At 44.8% G+C, this 23,310-nt stretch overlaps 1 protein-coding gene across 6 annotated transcripts in view; it reads left to right on the top strand.

Moving 5' to 3' along the window:
• ARHGAP35 (Rho GTPase activating protein 35) overlaps positions 1 to 23,310 on the top strand; it is a 149,433-nt gene that overhangs the window by 92,297 nt on the left and 33,826 nt on the right. Inside the window, exon 4 of one of the 6 annotated variants that reach the window (XM_063615752.1) lies at positions 4,308 to 5,131. The exons of 2 other annotated variants lie outside the window; for them this stretch is intronic. In XM_063615752.1, coding sequence (XP_063471822.1) covers positions 4,308 to 4,591 — 284 coding nt within the window. In that variant the 3' untranslated portion in view covers positions 4,592 to 5,131. 3 more of the 6 variants (XM_055237482.2, XM_063615754.1, XM_055237481.2) reach the window with 3 other exon arrangements.

Here is a 23,310-nt window from a genome sequence, read left to right as displayed (position 1 = left end):
GGTATTTGCCCAAGAAAAATGAAAACATATGTTCACACTAAGACTTGTACTCAGCTGTTTCTAGCAGCTTTGTTCATGACGGCCCCAAACTAGAAGCCACCCAGATGTCCACCAGCAGGTGAATAGACCAGTAGGTCCATCCATCTAATGGAATACTTCTCATTCATTAAAGGGAATAAGTATGCTGTGTGTAACAACAGTGGCATCTCAAAATTATGCTGCTGAGAGTGATGGAAGCCAGACACACAAGACCATGAACCATGGTTCCCTTTCTAGAAAGCTCTGGAAAATGCACACTAACCTACTAATGTGAAGCCAACCAGTGGTCGCCTGGAAGCTGGGATGGCAAGAAGAATCGATTGCAAAGAGACAATAGAAAACTTTTGGGGGTGGTGGAAGTATTCCATATTTTAATTGTGATCATTTCACTCATGTATTACGTATTTCAAAATTATCAGGCCAGGCGCAGTGGCTCATGCCTGTAATCCCAGCACTTTGGGAGTCCGAAGCAGGCGGATCACAAGGTCAGGAGATTGAGACCATCCTGGCTGATACAGTGAAACCCCGTCTTTACTAAAAATACAAAAAATTAGCCAGGAGTGGTGGCGGGCACCTGTAGTCCCAGCTACTCGGGAAGCTGAAGCAGGAGAATGGCGTGAACCCAGGAGGTGGAGCTTGCAGCCAGCCGAGATCGTGCCACTGCACTCCAGCCTGGGCGACAGAGCAAGACTCCGTCTCAAAAAAAAAAAAATTATCAGATGGTATACTTTAAATGGATACAGTTTACTATATATAAATTATACCTCAATGAAGTTGATTTTTAAAAACAAAACAAAAAAGAAGTCATTGGGGAACAGTTTTGAAGAAACTAGCTGTTTATATAATTTCAAAATATCATCCAGCACATTAACTACTAGTTACAAAGGGGGACCGCACCTTTATAATGCAAAGATCTGGGTATTACCACCTTACCAAAGTAGTTACACTCAGCATCTCTACTGGATCAACCCGACATTGTGTTGTGCCTCCTGGCCAAAAATATTTCACCCGAATTTTATCAGGGAGAAGCAATCAGACAAATCCAGAATATGATACATTTATAAAACAAGTGGCCTGAACTCAATAAAAAAGGGTTGTGGAAAAGAAAAGAGTTGGGGGTCTAATGTGACTTCTCTGTTTGTACCATGAACTCGTTTTCCACTAGCCTAGTCAGATGTTAAACCCATGAAATTTGGAGTCACAGCTGACACCCCGCCTTTGCCATGCAGGAGTAGCTGGCCAGCCATAGGCAAGATACCTTAACTGTCTAAGCCTCATTTTTCTGTTCCTTCAAATTGGGAATTAAAATAACAACTCTTTCAAAGGGAGTTTTTGACAATTAAATTCTGTTTGTAATGTTCTTGGAGTAGTGCCTGGCAAATAGTGATCATTCAGTCAACATTAGCCATCATTTTGGTAGCTCCTGTCACTGACTTGCTGTGGTATGGAAATCCCAATGGGACATTTCCCCAAAACAGTAATGGATGAGACTGGGCAGTGTCTGTAGGCAGTTTTTAAAACTTCTCCTTGAAGTATAACACACACTAAGAAAAGCACACCCATCTGGACACTGGTCACATAGGTCAGGAAAACAGAAGACGGCCACCCCCAAAGGCCCCTCATCATTTCATCCCTCAACAAGGATAACCAGTATCCTGGCATCCGATGGTATGGAATACTTTTGCCTGCTTTTGTATTTTAAAAATGGAATCATACCAAATGCACATTTTTGTACCTAGCTTCTTTCACTTAACATTATGTTTATGAGAGTCAGCTACATGATTAAATCCATAAATTCATCCGTGGTTGTGCGTGATTGTAGATGGTTTGTTCTCATTGCTATGTAGACTTTCATCATGTGAATATTCCACAATTTCTTTCTTCCACTCTTACTGGACATTTGGGTACTTTCCAGTTTGGGCAGTTATGAATAGTGCTGCTGTGAACATTCCTGTACATGAATTTTGGTGTACATATGTGTGCACTTACATTGGTGTGTATACCTAGAAGGGAGGCAGTTTTCAATAATTCAGTTTAGCATGTTGGACACAATGATTTAAATGATGTCTCCAAGCATGTATCAGTCCCTGAAGGGGTAATAATCTCTGAGGCTGATGGCAGAGGCAGTCAGGGGATCTCTCTGTGTTACTGAGCTTGTGGTGGTGTGTTTTTATATCTTCGGGGCTGAAGGAGTGATTCTGGCAGGGTGAATGTGGGTTCCCCAAAGCTGTCACCACATTCTTGCCCCAGCTGGATCGTTGCCATCTACTGAGACCTGGCTGGCCCTCCATTACCTCGCTGTGGCTCTCTCTGTGGTTTTGCATTGAGACTGTGGTTTGCACACATCTTGATGACCCCATGGTTTTTACCTGCCGGGCCATCATAGGACAGTGCTCTCTGATGAAATGCTGGCCATTTGTGGCACAGAGAAGTAGGTGTCAACAAGAACACCTAGCAGTGAGACAAGTCTTCACAAAGACTCCAAAATGAAAGGTTCAGCCTTGTGAGCAGTTTGTGAGGAGAGGAAAGGGAGGGAGTCAAGAAGTGAGGCTCTTACCCCAGTCCCTTTACAGGGTGAATGTGGAGCCCTGCAGCTGTGGACCAGTTTGTCTCCATCATTTGCAGGTCAGAGGTTACCCTCAGCTCCTCAGCTGCAAATGGAAGCCCTCTATCAAACGGCCTTTGCCAGAATACTTAGGCTGTGACCTTCCCCCTGATGCAGCTTATTTGCCTGGGTAAATGAGTAGAGTGCTTTCTGCGTGGCAGATTTAAATTTCACCACTAATTGATGCTAGCGTCTTCAGGGGAAAATGCTTGCCATTAGATCACAGGCCTTTGGGAGGCAGCCTCGCAACAAATACATCCAGGACGGGGGAGGGGATGGGGAAAGTACAGAATGCAACTGTACGGAAAGGAACTGTGGGATGTGCCCAGAGAAACCACCTGAGGACTTTTGAGGCGTGCCCTTGGGGACTGCGCATGTGCATGTTTGTGCCATGTGTGTTTTCATGGCCTTTTTTTTTCTTGCTAGTGTATAGTATGTACAGGACAAACTTGGAGCCAAACTATCTGGAATCAAATCCCAGCTCTGCTGCTTACGAGCAAATATTTAACTTCTCCATTGTTAGTTTCCTTGACCATAAAATGGGGATAATGATGGTACTTTGAGTCATGAGATGATTCAGTATGTTAGAGACCTCATAACAGTACCTGGCAGGTTGTAAGTAGTCAGTTTGCTACTGTTGTTGGTGTTATTATTGAAATGATCTAAGATGCATCTTCCACTCTAGGCAGGCCCCTGTGCTGGCCATCCCCTTCATTTGCCAAGTCCCCCATGCAGAGGCTCCTGGTCTTCAAGACCCAGTATGGCTGTCTCCCCAGGGAGAGTAGCCCACGTGACTTGTTCTCCCTTCTGCATTCCTAAGGTCATAGCAGGGCGGGTCAGAGCATGGACTTTGGAATTGGTACAATTGGTTTAAAATCCCAACTGTAGGGGAATGGGGTATTAAGAGAGGATGCTTAAATGGATATAAAAATACAGTTAGAAGGAATAAGTTCTAGTGTTTGATAGCCCAGTAGGATGACTATAGTTAACAGTAATTTATTGTATATTTCAGAATAGCTACAAGATGTGAAATGTTGCCAACACAAAGAAATGATATATATTTGAGGTGATGGATATCCTAATCATCTTGATTTGATCATTACACATTGTATCCTTGTATCAAAATATCACATGTATTCTGTAAATATGTATAATTATGCATCCATTTTAAAAAATACATTATTTTTAGAATAGAATATTAAAACTATGAATACTCAAAGTTCTGGATGATTGTGTCATTTATTACATTAATTGTGCTGTTCAATTTAAATTTATGATCCTCCAAATAAATTGTCAAAATGATTTGAAAGAAGGAACTATTATTTATCTTATGAAAAGTAAGCCCCATAAATAAAAAAGTTCCTGCAAAATAATCTGTAATTGTGTTTATATTACATGTATGATTTGCTGTTTCTCCAAAAGAGCATGTAAGAAGTCAGTAATTCTCAAATGTGCAAAGTATTTCCATGTGCTTAACAAGAAAACTATCTAAAACGAAACAAACAAAAATCCCAGCTCTGCCACTTACCTTGGCTAAACTCTTTCACATCGCTGAGCCTCTGTTCTTCCTCTGCAAAATGCAGCTAATAATAATGCCCACCCTATTAGGACTATGAGGATTGTTTTTGTTTTGTTGTGTTGTGTTTTGTTTTGTTTGAGACAGGGTCTCCTACTGTTGCCCACGCTGGAGTGCAGTGGTGCGATCTCAGCTTGCAGCATGCTGCCTCGACCTCCTGGATCTCAGGTGATCCTCCTAACTCAGCCTCCAGAGTAGCTGGGACCACAGGTGCGTGCCACCACGCCCAGCTAGTTTTTGTATTTTTTGTAGAGATAGGGATTCGCCGTGTTGCCCAGGCTGGTCTTGAACTCCTGGCCTTGAGTGATCTGCCCACCTTGAGTGATCTGCCCACCTTGAGTGATCCCAAAGTGCTGGGATTACAGGCATGAGCCATCATGCCTGGCCCTACATCACTCTTTAAGTGGTCCTTTGTGCATTTATTTATCTGCCTGGCTCCAGAGAGCCAGAAGACTGTGAAGACACTGTCCTTTTTTCGCGTATTCAGCAAGTATATATTGAGCACCTTATACTATGTGCCATGCACTGTTTAACATGCTGGTGATACAGCATTGGACAAAACAGACAAAATCCTCACCCTCGTGTGGCATACATTATAACCCGGGGGGAGACAGATAATAAGAAGTAAAATGTAAAGAACCTTAGTGATTAGTGCTCGGGAAGGAAAAAAATGAAGCAGGAAAGGTGGGGTATGAAATGTCCGGGGTGAACGTTAACATTTTAGATAAGGAGGGCTGGGGAAGAGTGGCTTTTGAGAAGGTCCTGAAGGAAATGGGGGAGGGAGCCATGCCATTTCCTGGGGAGGAACCTTTCAGACAGAGAGAACAGCAAGTGCAAACATCCAGAGGCCAGGACATTCCTGGGAAAGAGCTTGGTTTTTACTCTGAGTGAGGTAAGAAGCCATTGAGGGGTTTGGAGTGGAGGGACAGGACTTGGCCTTTGCTTAATAAAATAACTGGCTGCTCTGTGGAGAACAGTCCTCGCTCTTGAGGACTTGTGTGTTCTTGTTCTAGCCCCTTCTTTCCTGATTCATGTGTCCCCATGGGACCTGGCTCTCCAGAGTCCTCTGTCAGGGATCTTTGTGTCCACATGACCAGAACACAGCAATTGGGTCAGTAGAAATGGGAATTGAGGCAACTGAAAGTCAGAAGGGCTGAGACAGGTGGACGAAGACGTGGACAAATGCCACTTGAGAGCCGTGGTCTGAAGAGATGAGCTCACGCCTTTGTGTAGTGCCTGGCTCCCAGGTGGTTTACTGTTTGAAATGTAAGCTGACTGGGTATCAGACAACTGAATCCCACTTTTTCAAACAAAGATGGTGCAAGGCCTTGTGATTTCACCCCAGTTTGCGTTCTTTCACTCTTGGCTGGCATCCTTTGGCTATTTAAATTCGTAGCCTCCCAACAGTTTTAAAAAAACAAACTCACACAATTTATCTTTTCATGTATGCTGCAATTTGGTTGAAACAAGACCTTTCTAGTACATAGTCCAAAGCTTCTGATAACTGAAACTACAATCAGTGTTTCTGTTCTGTGATCTGTTTTTTGTTTTAAAAGCCACAACAGAAAACCTTTTCTTCTGTTATGGCTGTCAGGAGCCAGCGTTTGGGCTTAATCAATAATGAGGTGTTTCACTTCCTGGGGCTGGGCTCTCTGTGGAGAGCACTTACTTCTCCGTAACCCATGAAGCCAGTGAAGGACCCTGAATCTGGGTAAATTCGAAATTCTTCTGAGCCTTAGATAGTCTTAGGCATAGTTCTGGCAGGGTCTGACTTGAAAAAGTAGGTTGTGTATTTATTGTTTCAATATCACACTAGATGAAGAAGAAGAAGGCAAAAGACCCAGCCTGAACAGAACTCAACGCAACAGTCCTTGATCTAAGCCGCCCCCGTCCATGTGATACAACTCCAGCGGGGGAGGGATAGTGGGGCATTATAGTAAGTATAGGTATTAATGATAAGTTCATCTAGTTTGGAAAACTTTTAAATGGGCAGAGATGAACATAATCAGATGGCAAGGATGTGGTAGTAGCTGTTTGAATAACAATAATGATGAGGATAGCTAACATTGATAAGCATTATTTCACATCACCCTCTCTGTGACGGACAGAGCCTGAGAGGAGTCGCCATTGCCCCCACACAGCCAGCCTTTCAGCAGCCTTCTTGGCAGCAGTTATGTCAGACCAACAATATCTTCCTAATCTTAGCCTCACAAAATTCATGTATGTTTCATATATACCTTATTCACATAGCATGAAGGTAATTTCGTACGATGTTTTTTGTTTTGTTTTGTGACAGGGTTTCTTTCCATCACCCGGGCTGGAGTGCAGTATTTCATACTTCCTGTATTTGTGGCAGGAAGCTTTATGCTTTATCATCAGAGTGATCTTTGAAGGGAAGGACTTACTCAGCATTTAAATAACACAAGCTAGATTACAGGGCAACCCTTTAAACCATTTAAGAAAAAAATAATTTCCTTTTTAAAAAATGGTAATTGCTGTATGATTGTTATATTTTTCCTCTTGAAAGTATTTTTTAAGTAAAAATGAGCCTGCATACTACACCCATATATGACCATCATATAATAAGACAGGGTAAATGCAGGTCACACATCCCTAATCTGAAATCCAAAATGCCCCAAATCTGAACATTTTTGAGCACCAACATGATTCCCCACCTGACCCCATGTGGTCACAGTCAAAACTTTGTTTCATGCACGAGGCCAGGGCACAGTGGCTCATGCCTATAATCCCAACGCTTAGAGAGACCAATGCGGGCAGATCACTTGAGCCCAGGAGTTTGAGACCAGCATGGGCAAGATGGAGAAACGCGATCTCTACTAAAAATACAAAAATTAGCCAGATGTGGTGGCATGCACCTGTAGTCCCAGCTACTTGGGAGGCTAGGTGAGAGAATCACTTGAGCCTGGGAGGCAGAGGCCACAGTAAGCTGAGATTGCACCATTGCACTGCAACCTGGGTGATAGAACAAGACCCTGTCTCAAAAAAAAAAAAAATTTATGAAATTACCTTCCATGCTGTGTGTATAAGGTATATGTGAAACATAAGTAAATTTTGTGTTTAGGTTTGGGTCCCATCCCCAAGATATCTTTTTTTTTTTTTTTTTTTGGAGAGGGAGTCTCACTCTGTCACCCAGGCTGGAGTGCAATGGCACAGTCTCAGCTCACTGCAACCTCCACCTCCCATGTTCAAGCAGTTCTCCTGCCTCGGCCTCCCAAAGTGCTGGGATTACAGGCATGAGCCACCACACCCAACAACATCCTCAAGATACCTCATTATGTATATGCAAATATTCCAAATTCTGAAACACTTCTGGTCCTAAGCATTTTGGTTGAGGGCTGCTCAGACTGTAATACATCAGTGTGATTAAAAGCAGCCACATGGAGTCAGTCTGTTTGGATGCCAGGCCTAGCTCTGCTACCCAGTAGCTGTGTGGTCTGGGGCAAGTGACTTACCCTGTCTAAGCCTCAGTTTCCTCATCTGTTAAACAGACATGATGATGATAAACAATATTTTATGTATGCATATATCTTCCTACGTTTAACCAGTGGTTTCTAAATATTTGAGGCATATGTATAGCCCTCATCTTACTAATTACAAATTATCATTAGCTGTTCTTAAAGCAGACTTTCTTTCTTTTTTTTGAGACGGAGTCTTGCTCTGTCGCCCAGGGTGGAGCATAGTGGCACGATCTCTCGGCTCACTGCAACCTCTGCCTCCCGGGTTCACACCATTCTCCTGCCTCAGCCTCCCGAGTAGCTGGGACTACAGGCACCCACCACCACACCCGGCTAATTTTTGTATTTTTAGTAGAGATGGGGTTTCACCATGTTAGCCGGGATGGTCTCGAACTTCTGACCTCGTGATCCACCCATCTCGGCCTCCCAAAGTGCTGGGAATACAGGCGTGAGCCACCGCACCCGGCCAAAGCAGACTTTCTAACACTGCTATTCAAGTGGTACCATCCTTCGTCATTTTTAAAAAGTGTGATTTAAACTGTTAAGTGGGGCTGGGCCCAGTGACCATCCCAGTACTTCTGGAGGCTGAGGCAGGAGGATCACTAGAGCCCAGGAGTTTGAGACCAGCCTGAGCAGTATAGGGAAACCCTGCCTATACAAAAAATAAAAAATTTGCCAGGCATGGTAGTATGTGCCTGCAGTCCCAGCTACTTGGGAGGCTAAGGTGGGAAGATCACTTGAGCCTGGGAGCTCAAGGCTTCAGTGAGCTGTGATAACGCTACTGCATTCCAGACTGGCGATAGAGTTAAACCCTATCTCAAAAATAAATAAATAACTAAACTGTTAAATGTGTGGCTTAGATGATTGATTCATCTAAATAGGATGAATAAATTTGTGAGATTGGGCATAGTAACTGTTTTGGTACAGTGGCAAGGTGATTGGTGAACACACCTGACTGTTAGTTCAGGATCCGTGCTTCTCGCATTCATGCAATGAGGATGTTTAATGAGCCTCTCCAGCAGGCCAGAAGATAATGCATAGGGCATAGTCTGTGCTATTAGGAGTTAGGAAATGAGAATGGGGGAATAGGTATAGAAGGAGGGAGATTTCTTATGTTCAAAATACTGTGAGAACACTGAGGAGGGAGCTGGAGTGCAGTGATGCAATCATAGCTCACTGCAGCCTGAAACACCTAGGTTTAAGCGATCCTCCTGCCTCAGCCTCCCGAGTAGCTGGGACTACAGGCCCAAGCTGCCATGCCTGGCCACCATCTTAATCATTTTTAAGTGCATGGTTTAAGGCCGGGCACGGTGGCTCAAGCCTGTAATCCCAGCACTTTGGGAGGCCGAGGCGGGCGGATCACGAACTCAGGAGATCGAGACCATCCTGGCTTACACGGTGAAACCCTGTCTCTACTAAAAATACAAAAAAATTAGCCGGGCATGGTGACGGGCGCCTGTAGTCCCAGCTACTCCAGAGGCTGAGGCAGGAGAATGGCGTCAACCCAGGAGGTGGAGCTTGCAGTGAGCCGAGATCGCACCACTGCACTCCAGCCTGGGCGACAGAGCAAGACTCCATCTCAAAAAAAAAAAAAAAAAAAAAAGTGCATGGTTTAGTGTGTGCCAGATCCTTTTAAAATTATTTCTCTTTGAAGATTCCTTCCTAGTCTAACAAATTTGTAGAAAACTACTGTGGGAGGGGGACCTAGCTTAGCAGGAGTGTTCCTTAAATATTTTATATGTGGATGACACTGCGAGGCTTTTTCCTCAGACATCTGGAACTGGCCATCGGAGAGCTGCTCCAGGCAGTTGCTCTCTGTTGCTCTACCTCATTGATAGACCACTTCCTGCACATTGGACCTGTATGTATGATCCTGCACACCAGATGGGATCTGAGGAAGGCTCAGTCAGGAGTCCCTGAACCAGTTCCCACTGTTTGAAACAATGGTTTTGCACCCTGGTAGTGAAGCATTTGCTTTTGAGAACTGCAATTGCATGCCTTCTCTGACATCTGTAACAACAGGCATTCTCTTTCATCACTTTCCCACGCCCTCATTTGACCTTTACAGCATTTGGTCGTTTTTACTCATATATTGGGGATTGAGGTCACAGATGTCTCCAGTTTTGTCAAATAGGTGATATTTCTGTTTCTCATTCTCCTGGTTGCTTTTGTGTGATTCTCCAGAGGAAAAAGGGTAAAATCTTTATTCTGCTGTTTTTAAATGAAGTACAGTTGTTTAAGTAAAATAAATTTAGCATTCTAGAAAATCTCCTTTTTTAAAAAAAATTTTATTTATTTATTTGAGACAAGGTCTTACTTCATTGCCCAGGCTAGAGTGCAGTGGCACAATCTCACGGCTCACTGCAACCTTGACTTCCTGGACTCAGGTGATTCTCCCAGGTAGGGGCTACAGGCATGCACCACCACACCTGGCTACTTTTTTGTATTTTTTGTAGGGATGTGGTTTTGCCATGTTACCAGGCTGGTCTTGAACTCCTGTGCTCAAGTGATTCGGCCTCCCAAAGTGCTGGGATTATAGGTGTGAGCCACCACACCTAGCCAAAAATCTCTTTTTTATGTATTTTTATTTTATTTTATTATTTTTATTTTTATTTTTTTGAGACGAGAGTTTCACTCTTGTCACCCAGGCCGGAGTGCAATGACAGGATCTCGGCTCACTTGCAACCTCGGCCTCCTGGGTTCGAGCAATTCTCCTCCTTCAGCCTCCCAAGTAGCTGGGATTACAGGCACCCGCCACTACGCCCAGCTGATTTTTGTATTTTTAGTAAAGACAGGGTTTCACCATGTTGGCCAGGCTGGTCTCAAACTCCTGACCTCGGGTGATCCACCCACCTCAGCCTTCCAAAGTGCTGGGATTACAGGCATGAGCCACTGCACCCACCCAAAAACCTCCTTTTTTAAATGGTCTTTATATTTTGTCTACTGATGATAACTTCCTCACTACCATTGTTTTAGAAACTGCTCCTTTTGTGCCATTTAAAGGTAACTCGAGGCCAGGTGCGAGTGTGGTGGCTCAGGCCTGTAATCCCAGCATGTTGGGAGGCAGAGGGGCTAGAGGATCGCTTGAGCCTAGGAGTTTGAGACCAGCCTGGGCAACATAGCAAGACCTTGCCTCTACAAAAAAAGTTTTGTTTTGTTTTGTTTTGTTTTGTTTTGTTTTGTTTTGTTTTAGTTAGCCATGTATTGTGGCACATGCCTATAGTCCCAGCTACTCAGGAGGCTAAGGTGGGAGGATTGCTTGATCCCAGGAATTCAAGGTTAGAGTGAGCTATGATTGCACCACTGTACTTCACCCTGGGCAACAGAGCAAGACCTGTCTCAAAAAAGGAAAAAGAAAGAAAGAAAAAAGTAACTTGGTCTTGTTGAGGGATGTGTGCTTATGCCCTTTCCCGCCTTCTCTCCATTAGCCCTGGCTGTTTCTGTCTGCCTGTAATTATGTTAGCATTTCAGTCAGATCTGTCATTAGGTACCCATCTTCTTGGGTATATATATCACTCTGCTAAGAAACAAAAGGAATACATGTCTCCTCCAAGACCAGGCAGTGGGTGCCACAGGAGCCAGTGTAGACCAATATAGTCATTCAGGCAGGAAGCTTATGTATGAGATGGTAGGTGATAGACCCCTAGATTCCGGTGGCTTCCTCAGGTCTTTTGTATATGAAGAATTTCATAGGTTTTCATTCTTTGGTCTACATACAGAGAAGACAGTTTCTTATTAGAGGACAGATTGGAGAAAAAAATAGGGCTTTTACTGTTTATTCCACATATTTCTGTATTATGTGAAAAGTAATTTAGCAATGAACACATTTTTGTTTAAAAAAATTGTAGAATCGTTAGAAGTAAAAAGTAAAGTCATTTTCTCATTCTCAAAGTTACCTGCTATTAAGAGTTTAAATTGTACCTTCCAGAGCTTTCTGTATATGTGTCTACACATAATAGATATAACGTGCTGGGCTGCTTTTTATACAGATGGAGCCATGCTGAATGTGCTGTTCTATGCTTTGCTTTTTCCCACCGAAAAATGTATTGCATACATTTTCCTATAATGATAGGCATAAATCAGCCTTTGAAAAACTTGACTGGAGAGTATTTCTTTGGCTTTTTTTTTTTTTTTTTCAGAGACGAAGTCTCACTCTTGTCCCCCAGGCTGGAGGGCAGTGGCGCAATCTCGGCTCACTGCAACCTCCACCTCCCGGGTTTAAGCGATTCTCCTGCCTCAGCCTCCTGAGTAGCTGGGATTACCGGCGCCTGCTACCACGCCCAGCTAATTTTTGTATTTTTAGTAGAGATGGGGTTTCACCATGTTGGCCAGGCTGGTCTCGAACTCCTGACCTCAGGTGATCTGCCCACCTCAGCCTCCCAAAGTGCTGGGATTACAGGCGTGAGCTGCTGTGCCCAGCCAGCTGTATAATAATTTGTTTAATCAGTCTCCTGTTAAAAGACATCATCTCAGTCTTTTGTTAATATAGATAATACTGCATTGGCTATCTATACATGTGTAGACACATGTATACACACACATACATGTGCATGCAAATACATCTATAGGATAGATACCTCAGAATGAAACAGGCAGATGGATGGATAGGTACATTTTATATTTTAAAGAATATTGCCAAAATGCTTTCCAGTATAGCACCTCCCTCAGCTGTATATTAGGGTAGTGGTAAAATGGTAATATGTTAGAATTGCAGCTGCCTTACAGTCATCCAGTCCACCTCTCCACAACATGGGTGAATCTCATGGACACGTTGAATAAAAGAAGCCAGAAATAAAAGAATGCATACTGTATATTTTACTTCTATAAAGTAGAAAACCAGAAAAACTACCTGTGCTATTAGAAATCAGGATAGTGGCCGGGTGCGGTGGCTCACGCCTGTAATCCCAGAACTTTAGGAGGCCGAGGCGGGTGGATCACCTGAGGTCAGGAGTTCGAGACCAGCCTGGCTAATATGGTGAAACCCCGTCTCTACTAAACATACAAAAATTAGCCGGGCATGGTGGTACACACCTGTAGTCCCAACTACTCAGGAGGCTGAGGCAGGAGAATCACCTGAATCGGGGAGGCAGAAGTTGCAGTGAGCCGAGATCGCGCCGCTGCCCTCCAGCCTGTGTGACAGAGTGAGACCCAGCCTCAAAAAAGAAAGAGAGAGAAAGAAAGAAAAAGAGAGAAAGAGAAAGAGCGAAAGAAAGAGAAAAAGAAAGAGAGAAAGAGAAAGAGAAAGGAAGGGAAGGGAAGGATCGGGATAGTGGATATCCTTGGGGAGGGAGTAGAGGCTGGTAGAGGGCACGAAAGGCTTCTGTAATGCTGGGATGTTTTGTATCTTGATCTGTGGGTGCTGTTTACACAGGTGTGGTCATTGTGTGAAAATCCATCACCGTACACTTCTCTGTAAACTTCTGAATGTGTATTATCTTTCAATAAGAGTTTGCTTTTAAAAAAGCCTCTAGTCCCAACTCTTTCATTTTAAAGATAAGAACACAGGAGTTGAAGGGATTCCCCACTGTCTTGCCATATGAGCAGCTCAGGGTTTCTGAGAGCCTGTGCAAGAAGCCAGAGCCCTGGCCTGCCTTGCCAAGACTGGCTAGTGATGCTGTTGGCACTTGGAAAGGCCGTGAATGTGTGACAGTTGTCTCTCACCTTGAGGCCCCTGAAGAATAATGGAGAGTCTCAGAGCCAGCTCATGTGTCAAATGGAATTTCTGGTTTTATAGCTTATGCTCTTGTGTTTAGGGCAGAAATTCTAGCACAAGGCCTCACACCCAGGCAGTAGACAAGGGTGGGGAAGGTTCTGATGGAGAAAAGTTTGGTTCTCTGTTACTCTGGCCAACCTCTCATTCTTTTGTTTTTGTTTTTGAGATGGAGTCTCGCTTTGTCGCCCAGGCTGGAGTGCAGTGGTGCGATATTGGCTCATTGCAACCTCTACCTCCCAGGTTCCGGTGATTCTCCTGCCTCAGCCTCCCAAGTAGATGGGATTACAGGCATGCACCACCACACCCAGCTAATTTTTGTATTTTTAGTAGAGATGAGGTTTTACCATGTTGGCCAGGCTGGTCTCGAACTCCTGACCTCAGGTGATCCGCCCGCACTCGGCCAAAGTGCTGGGATCGCAGGCATGAGCCGCTGCGCCCGGCCTCAAACTCTCATTCTTAGTCCTTTTTCTCACTGCATCCTCATCCTTCCTGTTTTGCTGCCGCTTCCTAATCCTTTTCAGGCTAGCCTATTTCAGAAAATTTTATCTTTTTTAGTAAAATTATTTGCTCAGAATAAAAATAAAGCAGATTTCTGTTTCCTTCTTCCTGGGCCTGCTTTGGGAGGGTGGTGAGTGGTGAATTCCAAGGAATTGTTTGCATGGTGTGCTACCCTGAGGGGAGATTCTCAGCATCCAGGATTCTTTTACTTTTCTGTGGGGGTTCTATCTGGAAACCTTATGTGACTCAGAGCATAGTATGATTTTGAGCACTTCCTGTGGTCAAAACCTGTTGCCTTTGATTGGAAATTATGCTGTGTTCTGAGTGCTTGCTGGCACGCACACACTGTTGACTGCTTGTTCTGGTAGCGCATCTGCGTGGGGTGCCTTAAAAATGGGCACTCTCTCAGCAGAAAATTCCCATGTGGGACCTCAGTCCAAGCCCCTCCTCACTTTCATCACTTTCTTCTCTTTTGCTTCCCTTCCTCTGTGCCTTCACTCCTCCACACCGGCCTCAGCAAATCCCATCTATTTTCCAAGCCCCATCTGAAAGCGTGCCTCTTCTCTGATGACCATCGTTGTTGGAGTTGACCTTGCCTTCCCTCCTGTGGACATCCATGCCAGTTGTCTGTGTCATCTGTTTAGAAGTCATCTGGTCCTAACTTTTAGCTTATCTTTTATTATATTTAAGTGTGATCTAACTTTTCACCTTTATCTTGTCTACCTGTTACCTCGAAAGAGGACACGACAGTGCTGTTAATTTTTGTATCCCCCATGGGACTTAATCGGTGTCCTCCACGTAGTATGCTTTAATAATGGTTTATTGCTGTGATACTGCTTCATAAATGCCAGCAGATGCCATGCTGTATCATCAGAGATGAGATTATTTTATTTATTTTTAATTTTTTTATTTTTTGAGATGGAGTCTTGCTCTATCACCCAGGCTGGAGTGCAGTGGCGCGATCTCGGCTCACTGCAATGTCCGCCTCCCGGGTTCAAGCGATTCTCCTGCCTCAGCCTCCCGAGTAGCTGGGATTACAGGTGAGTGCTACTACCCCCAGCTAATTTTTGTATTTTTAGTAGAGACGGGGTTTCACCATGTTGGCCAAGCTGGTCTTGAACTCCTAACCTCAGGTGATCCACCCGCCTCAGCCTCCCAAAGTGCTGGGATTACAGGCATGAGCCACCGGACTCATTATTATATGAGTCATTATTATATGCCCAGACAAGATTATTATAAATTAAAATTAAAATTTGTAACTTATTTTGTGAACCTGAGCAGGTGACTTTTTTTTTCTTTTCTTTTCTTTTTGAGACAGGATCTTGCTCTGTCACCCAGGCTGGAGCGCTGCAGTGGCGTGATCATGGCTCACTGCAGCCTTGACCTCTTGGGCTCAAGTGATCCTCCCGAGTAGCTGGGATCACAGGCATGCACCACCAAGCTCGGAAACTTTTTAAAATATGTTTCGTAGAGATGGGGTCTCACCATGTTGCCCACGCTGGTCTTGAACTCCTGAGCTCAAGTGATCCTCCCACATCAGCCTCCTAAAGTGCTGGGATTACAGGTGTGAGCCAGCATGCGCAGCCAGTGGCATCATTCTTTAAGTCTACTTTTACGCCATAGGCCAATCCCCCATTGAAAAACTGACAAAAATAATTCTCAACTTTCAACTGGTTTCAGCTGACCCTCTGAAGTAGGCTAGTATTTGCTTGATAGGGCAGTTTCAGTTCAGCAGAAGGGCTGATGTGGCTCATTGGAGCTTATAGAAGGGGGTTCTACCAGGGTAATAAGGTGAATATGTGAATCCTTTGATAAAAAAGAAATGGGCACAAGCCAACATGGACCCAGAGAGAGAACAAAAGTCTTAAAAACTTGCAGAAATGAACAGTCCTGGTAGGTCTTTGGTAGCCTGTCCAAATACATGGATCTAAAGTGATTTCTTTCCCTTCATATGTTTATTCAGTTATCATAGTACTACCTTTTGATAGCCTTCCCCTATATTTTGTGACAATTACTTTATCAATATTCAGTTCTTAAAATTGAGTCTTTCTAGGCCAGGCGCTGTGGCTCACGCCTGTAATCCCAGCACTTTGGGAGGCCGAGGCGGGCGGATCACCTGAGGTCAGAAGTTCGAGACCAGCCTGGCCAACATGGTGAAACCCCATCTCTACTAAAAATACAAAAATTAGCCAGGCATGGTGACAGGTGTCTGTAATCCCAGCTACTCAGGAGGCTGAAGCAGGAGAATCACTTGAACCTGGGAGGCAGAGGTTGCAGTGAGCTGAGATTGCACCATTGCACTCCAGCCTGGAGGACAAGAGCGAGACTTCATCTCAAAAAAAAAAAAAGCGTCTTTTCTAAGATTTCTTTTGTTTTACTGATTTTACTTTCTTATTTTTATACCAAAATCATGTTTCCTAAATTTTTACTCTCAAAAGTGCTTTAATAGCTGGTAAAATTTAATTTCTTCTCTGGGTCTTTTTCTTGGGTTTTTTGTTTGTTTTGAGACAGGGTCTCACTTTGTCACTTAGGCTGGTGTGCCATGGCACAATCATGGCTCATTGCAGCCTCGATCTCCCAGGCTCAAGTAATCCTCCCACCTCAGCCTCCCGAGTAGCTGGAACTTCAGATGCACACCACCATGCTCAGCTAATTCTTGTATTTTTTGTAGAGATGGGGTTTCGCCATGTTGCCCAGGCTGATCTCCAACTCCTGCGCTCAAGTGACTCTCCTGCCTCAGCCACCCAAAGTGCTGAGATTACAGGCGTGAACTGCCACACTCGGCCTGAATTAATCTTTTTCAACTCCATGTTTCATTCTCATAATTGCTGTCTTTGTCAGAATATTCTTTAGCCTCACAATGTTTACTTTTTACAATCCTAAAAGAATAATTGAACACCTGTTATGTGTCAGTTCCATTAGATGCTGGAGGCTAAAATATGAATAAGACAGTTCATATTGCCCCCTAGAAGGACTCTTAGTCTTCTCTGGTCAAGACCAAGTCAATAAAGGAAGTATTAGTTGGAAACCCTCCATCTCCCCAGCCTCAATACCTAGCTTCACTTGTACATCCAGCAGCCCCTGGGGTCTACTTTGCAACCTTCCAGTTTGCCATATGTGATATTTTCTATTGGATCTTTTAAAGATATTTTTGGTATTTTTTTATTTATTTGCAAAATATTTATATGATTTTTGGTATTATTTTGTTTAGTGCATTTTAACCATTCCATTGAGATTTTTATTTTATTTATGTATAAAATGCAATTGAGGCTAGGCGCAGTGGCTCATGCCTGTAATCCCAACACTTTGGGAAGCTGAAGCAGGAGGATTGCTTGAACCCAGGAATTCAAGACCAGCCCCAGCAACATATCGAGACTCTGTCTCTACAAAAAATTAGAAAATTAGTCAGGTGTGGTGGTGCACACCTGTAGTCCTGACTAATTGGGAGACTGAGGCAGGAGAATCACTTGAGCCTGGGAGGTTGAAGCCATGGTGAGCCATGGTTGCACCACGGCACTCCAGCCTGAGTGACAAAGCAAGACCGTGTCCCCCCCCTAAAAAAAATGCAATTGAACATCTTTGTAATGTATGGTCCTTCATTTCAAAGTCATGACACCTTTCTGCTTTTTTTCCTCTTCTCTTTTTTCTTGTGTAGTCATTACAGTTTGTCTTACTTTCTAGGGTTGATGGGATGGGGCGAGTGTATTAAGTTAGTCTATAATAATATTTCTGGCCTATCAAGTACAAGGCATTTTTGAAGCCAAGAAAATCCTGAGGAAGCCTAAGGCCAGCCCCCATTGGAGATGACTACACACAGCAAAGAGAAAATTAATATCTCTCCGCAGTCAGTTTGCCCAGTGCCCATGAGGCTGCAGGGGTTAGTGCTGCAGAAGTCAGGGAGCTTGCTTGCTTGGAGTCTGGGATGGAGGCTTGTCCTAAAAGATACACTGGATTCTCTAACAGGTTGGGAGGAATAGTCTAGGTGTGGAAAGTCGACTGAATGAGAGTCAGGTGTAGAGGTGAGAGGCCGTGCTGACCACATAGCCATATTGCCCTAAAATCCTTTGAACGTCAGCCTCCAGCAATTGGACTTGGCCTGGGCTTTTCAGATTTTTTTTTTTTTCCTCAGATCCCTAGAATTGTAAGGAAGTGCTTCTGCATGGGGAGGGGAAAGGTCAGGCCACCAGGACTCTGGATCCTTCAGCCTTAAGGTTCAGTTTAAGATTTCATTAATTAAGAAGGATTTTCTCACTCCTGAGAAAGCTTGTCAGCCCTCACTGTTACCGTTTGCGGGAAGGTAGGGTTTGAAGGTTTTCATCCCAGAGAATCTGCTGACCTGAGTCAACAGCATGTCCTCCATGGGGAGGGGGTCTCTCCCTTGTTACCTTCCCACACCAGTCAACTTCAGCAGTCAGTCCCATTGCTTTTACCACCTAAGTGTGTTTTCAGCCTGGCCCCTGCCCCTGCGTTTAGTCTCTCACCCTCTTCTTGGTTTACTGTGGTAGCCTCTTTGTAATTGGCCTTCCTGTTTCTGGTCTCATGTCCTTTCAGTCCCTTATGCACACTGCTGCAAATATCTTTCCAAAATAAATGGGATCACTTCGCCTTTGCCCACTTAAAACTCATCAGTGTTTCTGTATCACTCCAGGATGAAGTTTCATCCTACTACTTACCAGCAGGATGTGGTCCCTGCCCACTGTCTAGCCCTGCCTCTTGCCATTTCCTTCATTCACTCTAAACTTCAGCCCACAGATTAAAACTACGCACAGTTCCTTAAGCTGCCATTATATTTCTCACCTGCACTGCCTTTCCTTGCTGTTCCACTTTGAGACTCCCTCCCAGAGTCCTTCTCTGACCTGCTCTGTGAGCCAGGGCTCCCCGCCGTGTCTGTCACGCCCTGTGCTTTCCCAGTGAACACGTAGCACACTGTACTCCGATTGTCTTCCTTCCTCAATAGATCCTAAGTTCCTTGAGGGAAGGGACCGGGTCATCTTCATTGTCTCCACCAAGCCAAGCATACAGGGCTCTAGTAAATGATGATGAATGACTGAATGGCATAGAAACACTCCAGAGACCTCTCCCCTCAAAAGCTTCATTCAGTGGTGGAAATGTGGAATTGTATACATAGAAAGGAAGGAGGAAGAAGATTCATATAACACTAAGGTCTTGAGCAAGGTGGCAGTATCTGGGCAGGAGCAAATGCCCAGTGTTTAGTGTAGGGGCACAGCGTGTGTGTTGCTGATAGGGTGTGCGTGTGAAACGTTTAGGTGGGATATCTAAATAAATGGGCTTGGACAGAAGGAGCTGTGGGTCAGCAAAGCAGGGGGGAAGAAAGCGAGGGAATCCACCAGCAAGGCTAATGGGAAGCCTGCTGTCCCTGGGCTGGAGGCCAGCCACAAAGTGTCACACACATCCTTCCTGAGTTTGGGGAAATATCTATAGGTCGCTTCAGAATTTGGGTTCAAAATAATATGGAGGTCGCATTATTCATAATAGCCCAAAAATGGTAAGAACCCAAATATCCCACTGATGAGTGAATGGATAACGAGATGTAATATATTCATACAGTAGAATATTATTCGGCCATAAAAAGGAACAAAGTAGTGACGTGCTACAGATGGATGAACCTTGAAAACATTACGCTAAGTGAGGTAAACTAGTCACACAAGATCACATGGCCCATGATCTCATTTACACAGAATTATCTAGAATAGGCTAATCTATAAAGATAGAAAGTAGATTAGTGGTCCAGGTGCAGTGGCTCACACCTGTAATCCCAGCACTTTGGGAGGCCAAGGCAGGCAGATCATCTCAGGTCAGGAGTTCAAGACCATCCTGGCCAACATGGTAAAACCCCATCTCTACTAAAAATACAAAAAATTAGCCGGGCGTAGTGGTGTGTGCCTGTAATCCCAGCTACTCAGGAGACTGAGGTGGAAGAATCTCTTGAACCTGGAAGGCAGAGGTTGCAGTGAGCCAAGATTGCACCACTGCATTCCAGCCTGGGCCATAGAGCAGGACTATTTCAAAAAAAAAAAAAAATAGAAGTAGATGAGTGGTTGCCAGGGGCTGCGAGAAGGGAGGAATTTGGAGTGGCTGCTCATGGATACAGTTTTTTGGGTGTTGATGACAGTGCTCTAAAATTGTGGTGATACTTGTGCAACTCTGAATGTAATAACAGCCATCAAATTGGATACTCTCAGTGGGTGAATTGTACGATATGTGAATTATATCTTAATAAAACTGTTGTGAAATAATAATCATAACAAATGGAGGATAGGTGGATAGATGTTTTACTCCAGGTTTGCCAAATACTTAAAATTTTTCACTGAGTCTGCAGTGGCCTGTGTTCTTTTTGAGGTGGGTCCTTGGAGAAGAGACCTGCTCTGACAAAGGTTCCTCACTGCCTGGTGGTTTCTCCTGTGTGACTCATACACTCTAGGACTGCTTGAGGCACTGCTCCACTCTCAGGAGCATCCAGGGGATGGGGAGACAGCACTAGTGTCTTCGGTGAACGTCTGCATCCAGCCCACGTGAGCTGTGACACACAGACCTTTAGAGAACACTTGCCTCCTGCAGAGGTCTAGGGGCAGAGGGTTGGACCAGTCCTGCCCTCAATAACCACCCAGCGACTTGTTCTCTGTGGGGTGTCATCAGCTCAGAGAAGCAACACGTCTTTCCCAGGTTCTCTGAAGATCTACTCATGCCATTGCTGGATCTGTCTGCTACAAATGTTACTGCGCTGGATTCGGGGACTTTGTTTTTCCATCTGCCCTCTATATTTTCCCAGGAATGCTTCTGTGAATACCCCCCTCCCACCTGCCAAGGCAAGTGAGGCAGCAGCACCAGGAGAGCTGGACCCCTGCACACAGCCCCACTGCCACCACGCTGCCTTTGCTCCACCGCCTGGCTTCTCTGTTTCCCCTACTGAACTGTGAGGAATTGGGGCAAAGACTGTCTCTTCTTTCCATTACCTGTCACCCATAGTATGCACTCGGGTATCTATTGAAGGAATTAGTGAATTTTTCTTTCCACGGATTGAATTAGATTGGGACAAAGAAAGAAAGTCATGGGGTGCAGAGTGAATTCTTGGGGCTTGATCACTTCAAGATCTCATCTTGGCTTAAGTCTGTCAACATTTTTCTTTTTCCTTACCCAGCCCTAAGCTATTTCCATTGGCAATATATTGCACACAAGCTGTGTTTCACTTCTTAATGCTATGGGATATTGCTGCTACAAGGGCCATCCTTGGTGTTTGCAGAAATATTTGTGATTTGAGGAACCCAGTGCAGTGTAGAGCAGGTAACGTGGGGGAGAGCAAACTCACACCCCTGCAGTGTCTAACTTGAAGGACTGTGCAAGCAGGCATGTTCCTTACGTAGGGGTGCTTAACTTAAGGTCTGTGGATAGGCTATGGAAGTCTGAACCCCTCAACATTACTGCGGAAATTTTGTGTATGCACACACACCCAGGTGTACACATGCACTGTGGATGGTGCAGAGTCTATACCCTTCATCAGGTGATCAGAGTGAGGGGCGTCTCCTCCCCTGAAGAAGTTAGAGATCACTGTCCATTCACAGCGTTTGTGGAAACTATACCACTGATCCAGAGCAAGCCGGGATGATGATGCAGCCTTGTTCTCAAGGGATTTATGATCTAATAAGGGTGAAGATTTCACCCTAAACCATTTAGAGCCTACAAAAGGAGGCCAGGGAGGGCTGTGAGGTAGAGTTGTTGGGACTTAAAGGATGACTCGAAGTGGAATGATTGAGCCTAGATCAAATCATTTTCTCTTCACAGCTCTCCGTGACAGGAGACCGCATAGCTTCCCTGTGAGTCCATGGGCCCCAAAGTGATGATAACTGACCTCTAGCTTGTCTGTGCCCATCCCCTGCCATTGGATCCTCTCCAAAACAGACAGTCATTGTCACGTATACTCACACAACACACAGGGACAATAGCAACCAACAAACTGTTTCCATGTGTTAGAGTGGTAGAACCTGGCTTCATTTCCAGTGTCTCACCTCCATGGTATGAACTAAAAATAGGCAAACTTGGCTGGGTGCAGTGGCTGACGCCTATAATCTCAGCACTTTGGGAGGCTGAGGCAGGCAGATCACGAGGTCAGGAGTTCAAGACCAGCCTGGCCAATATGGTGAAACCCCATCGCTACTAAAAATACAAAAATTAGCCAGGCGTGGTGGCGTGCGTCTGTAGTCCCAGCTACTCAGGAGGTGGAGGCAGGAGAATCGCGTGGACCCAGGAGGCAGAGGTTGCAGTGAACTGAGATCACACCACTGTACTCCAGCCTGGGCGACAGAGCCAGACTCCATCTCACAAAAAAAAAAAAAAAAAATAGACAAACTTCTGGGGGGTATCAGGGTGTAATGACTCCCTCGGTTTTTGGTTTTTTGTTTTGTTTTTTTTTTTTTTGGGTTTTTTTTTTTTGAGACGGAGTCTCACTGTGTCACCCAGGCTGGAGTGCAATGGTGCGATCTCGGCTCACTGCAACCTCCACCTCCCAGGTTCAAACGATTCTCCTGCCTCAGCCTCCTGAGCAGCTGGGATTACAGGCGCACACCACCACGCCCAGCTAATTTTTGTATTTTTAGTAGAGACAGGGTTTCACCAAGTTGGTCAGGCTGATCTCGAACTCCTGACCTTGTGATCTGCCTGCCTCGGCCTCCCAAAGTGCTGGGATTACAGGCATGAGCCACCGCGCCTGGCCAACTCCCTCAGTTTTATCCTTCCCTACAGAGAGGTGGCCTCACATACATCCATCTCACTTATGTTTTTATGTGATTGCAGAAATAATTCCCAATGTTAAGAACACTTCGATGGGTGGTGCACAGTTCTTCAGAAAATATCAGCCCAGTTTTTCCTAGAACTGCTGTCCAAAAAAACCCACCAAGCTTATAAATGGAAAATGGCTAATAAGTGTTGTTTGTTTGTTTGTTTTTTGAGATGGAGTCTCGCTCTGTCACCCAGGCTGGAGTGCAGTGGCGCAATCTCAGCTCACAGCAACCTCCGCCTCCCGGGTTCAAGCGATCCCCCACCTCAGCCTCCTGTTTTGTATTTTTGTAGTAGAGATGGGGTTTCGCCATGTTGGCCAGGCTGGTCTCAAAATCCTGACCTCAGGTGATCACCCACTCAGCCTCCCAAAGTGCTGGGACTACAGGCGTGAGCCACCGCCCCCGGCCAGCTAAGTGTTTAGAATAAGTAATATGCATATATTTTCAGCTTTATAACTAACTGAGAGCAAATTGCAGTGTTGTCCTGATGGGACACAGCAGGACAAAAGACCAACTATTTCTTGAGCTGATTTCCTACAGCTGCTGGTGAACTCCCAGATTGCTTAATCTAACTGGGAAGTGCTCTTTCTTTAGACTTAGGCGTGCAGCAC

This window comes from Symphalangus syndactylus, chromosome 13, assembly GCF_028878055.3.
Source record: "Symphalangus syndactylus isolate Jambi chromosome 13, NHGRI_mSymSyn1-v2.1_pri, whole genome shotgun sequence".
Lineage (NCBI taxonomy): Eukaryota > Metazoa > Chordata > Mammalia > Primates > Hylobatidae > Symphalangus > Symphalangus syndactylus.
This window is presented reverse-complemented; position numbering and strand designations above follow the sequence as displayed.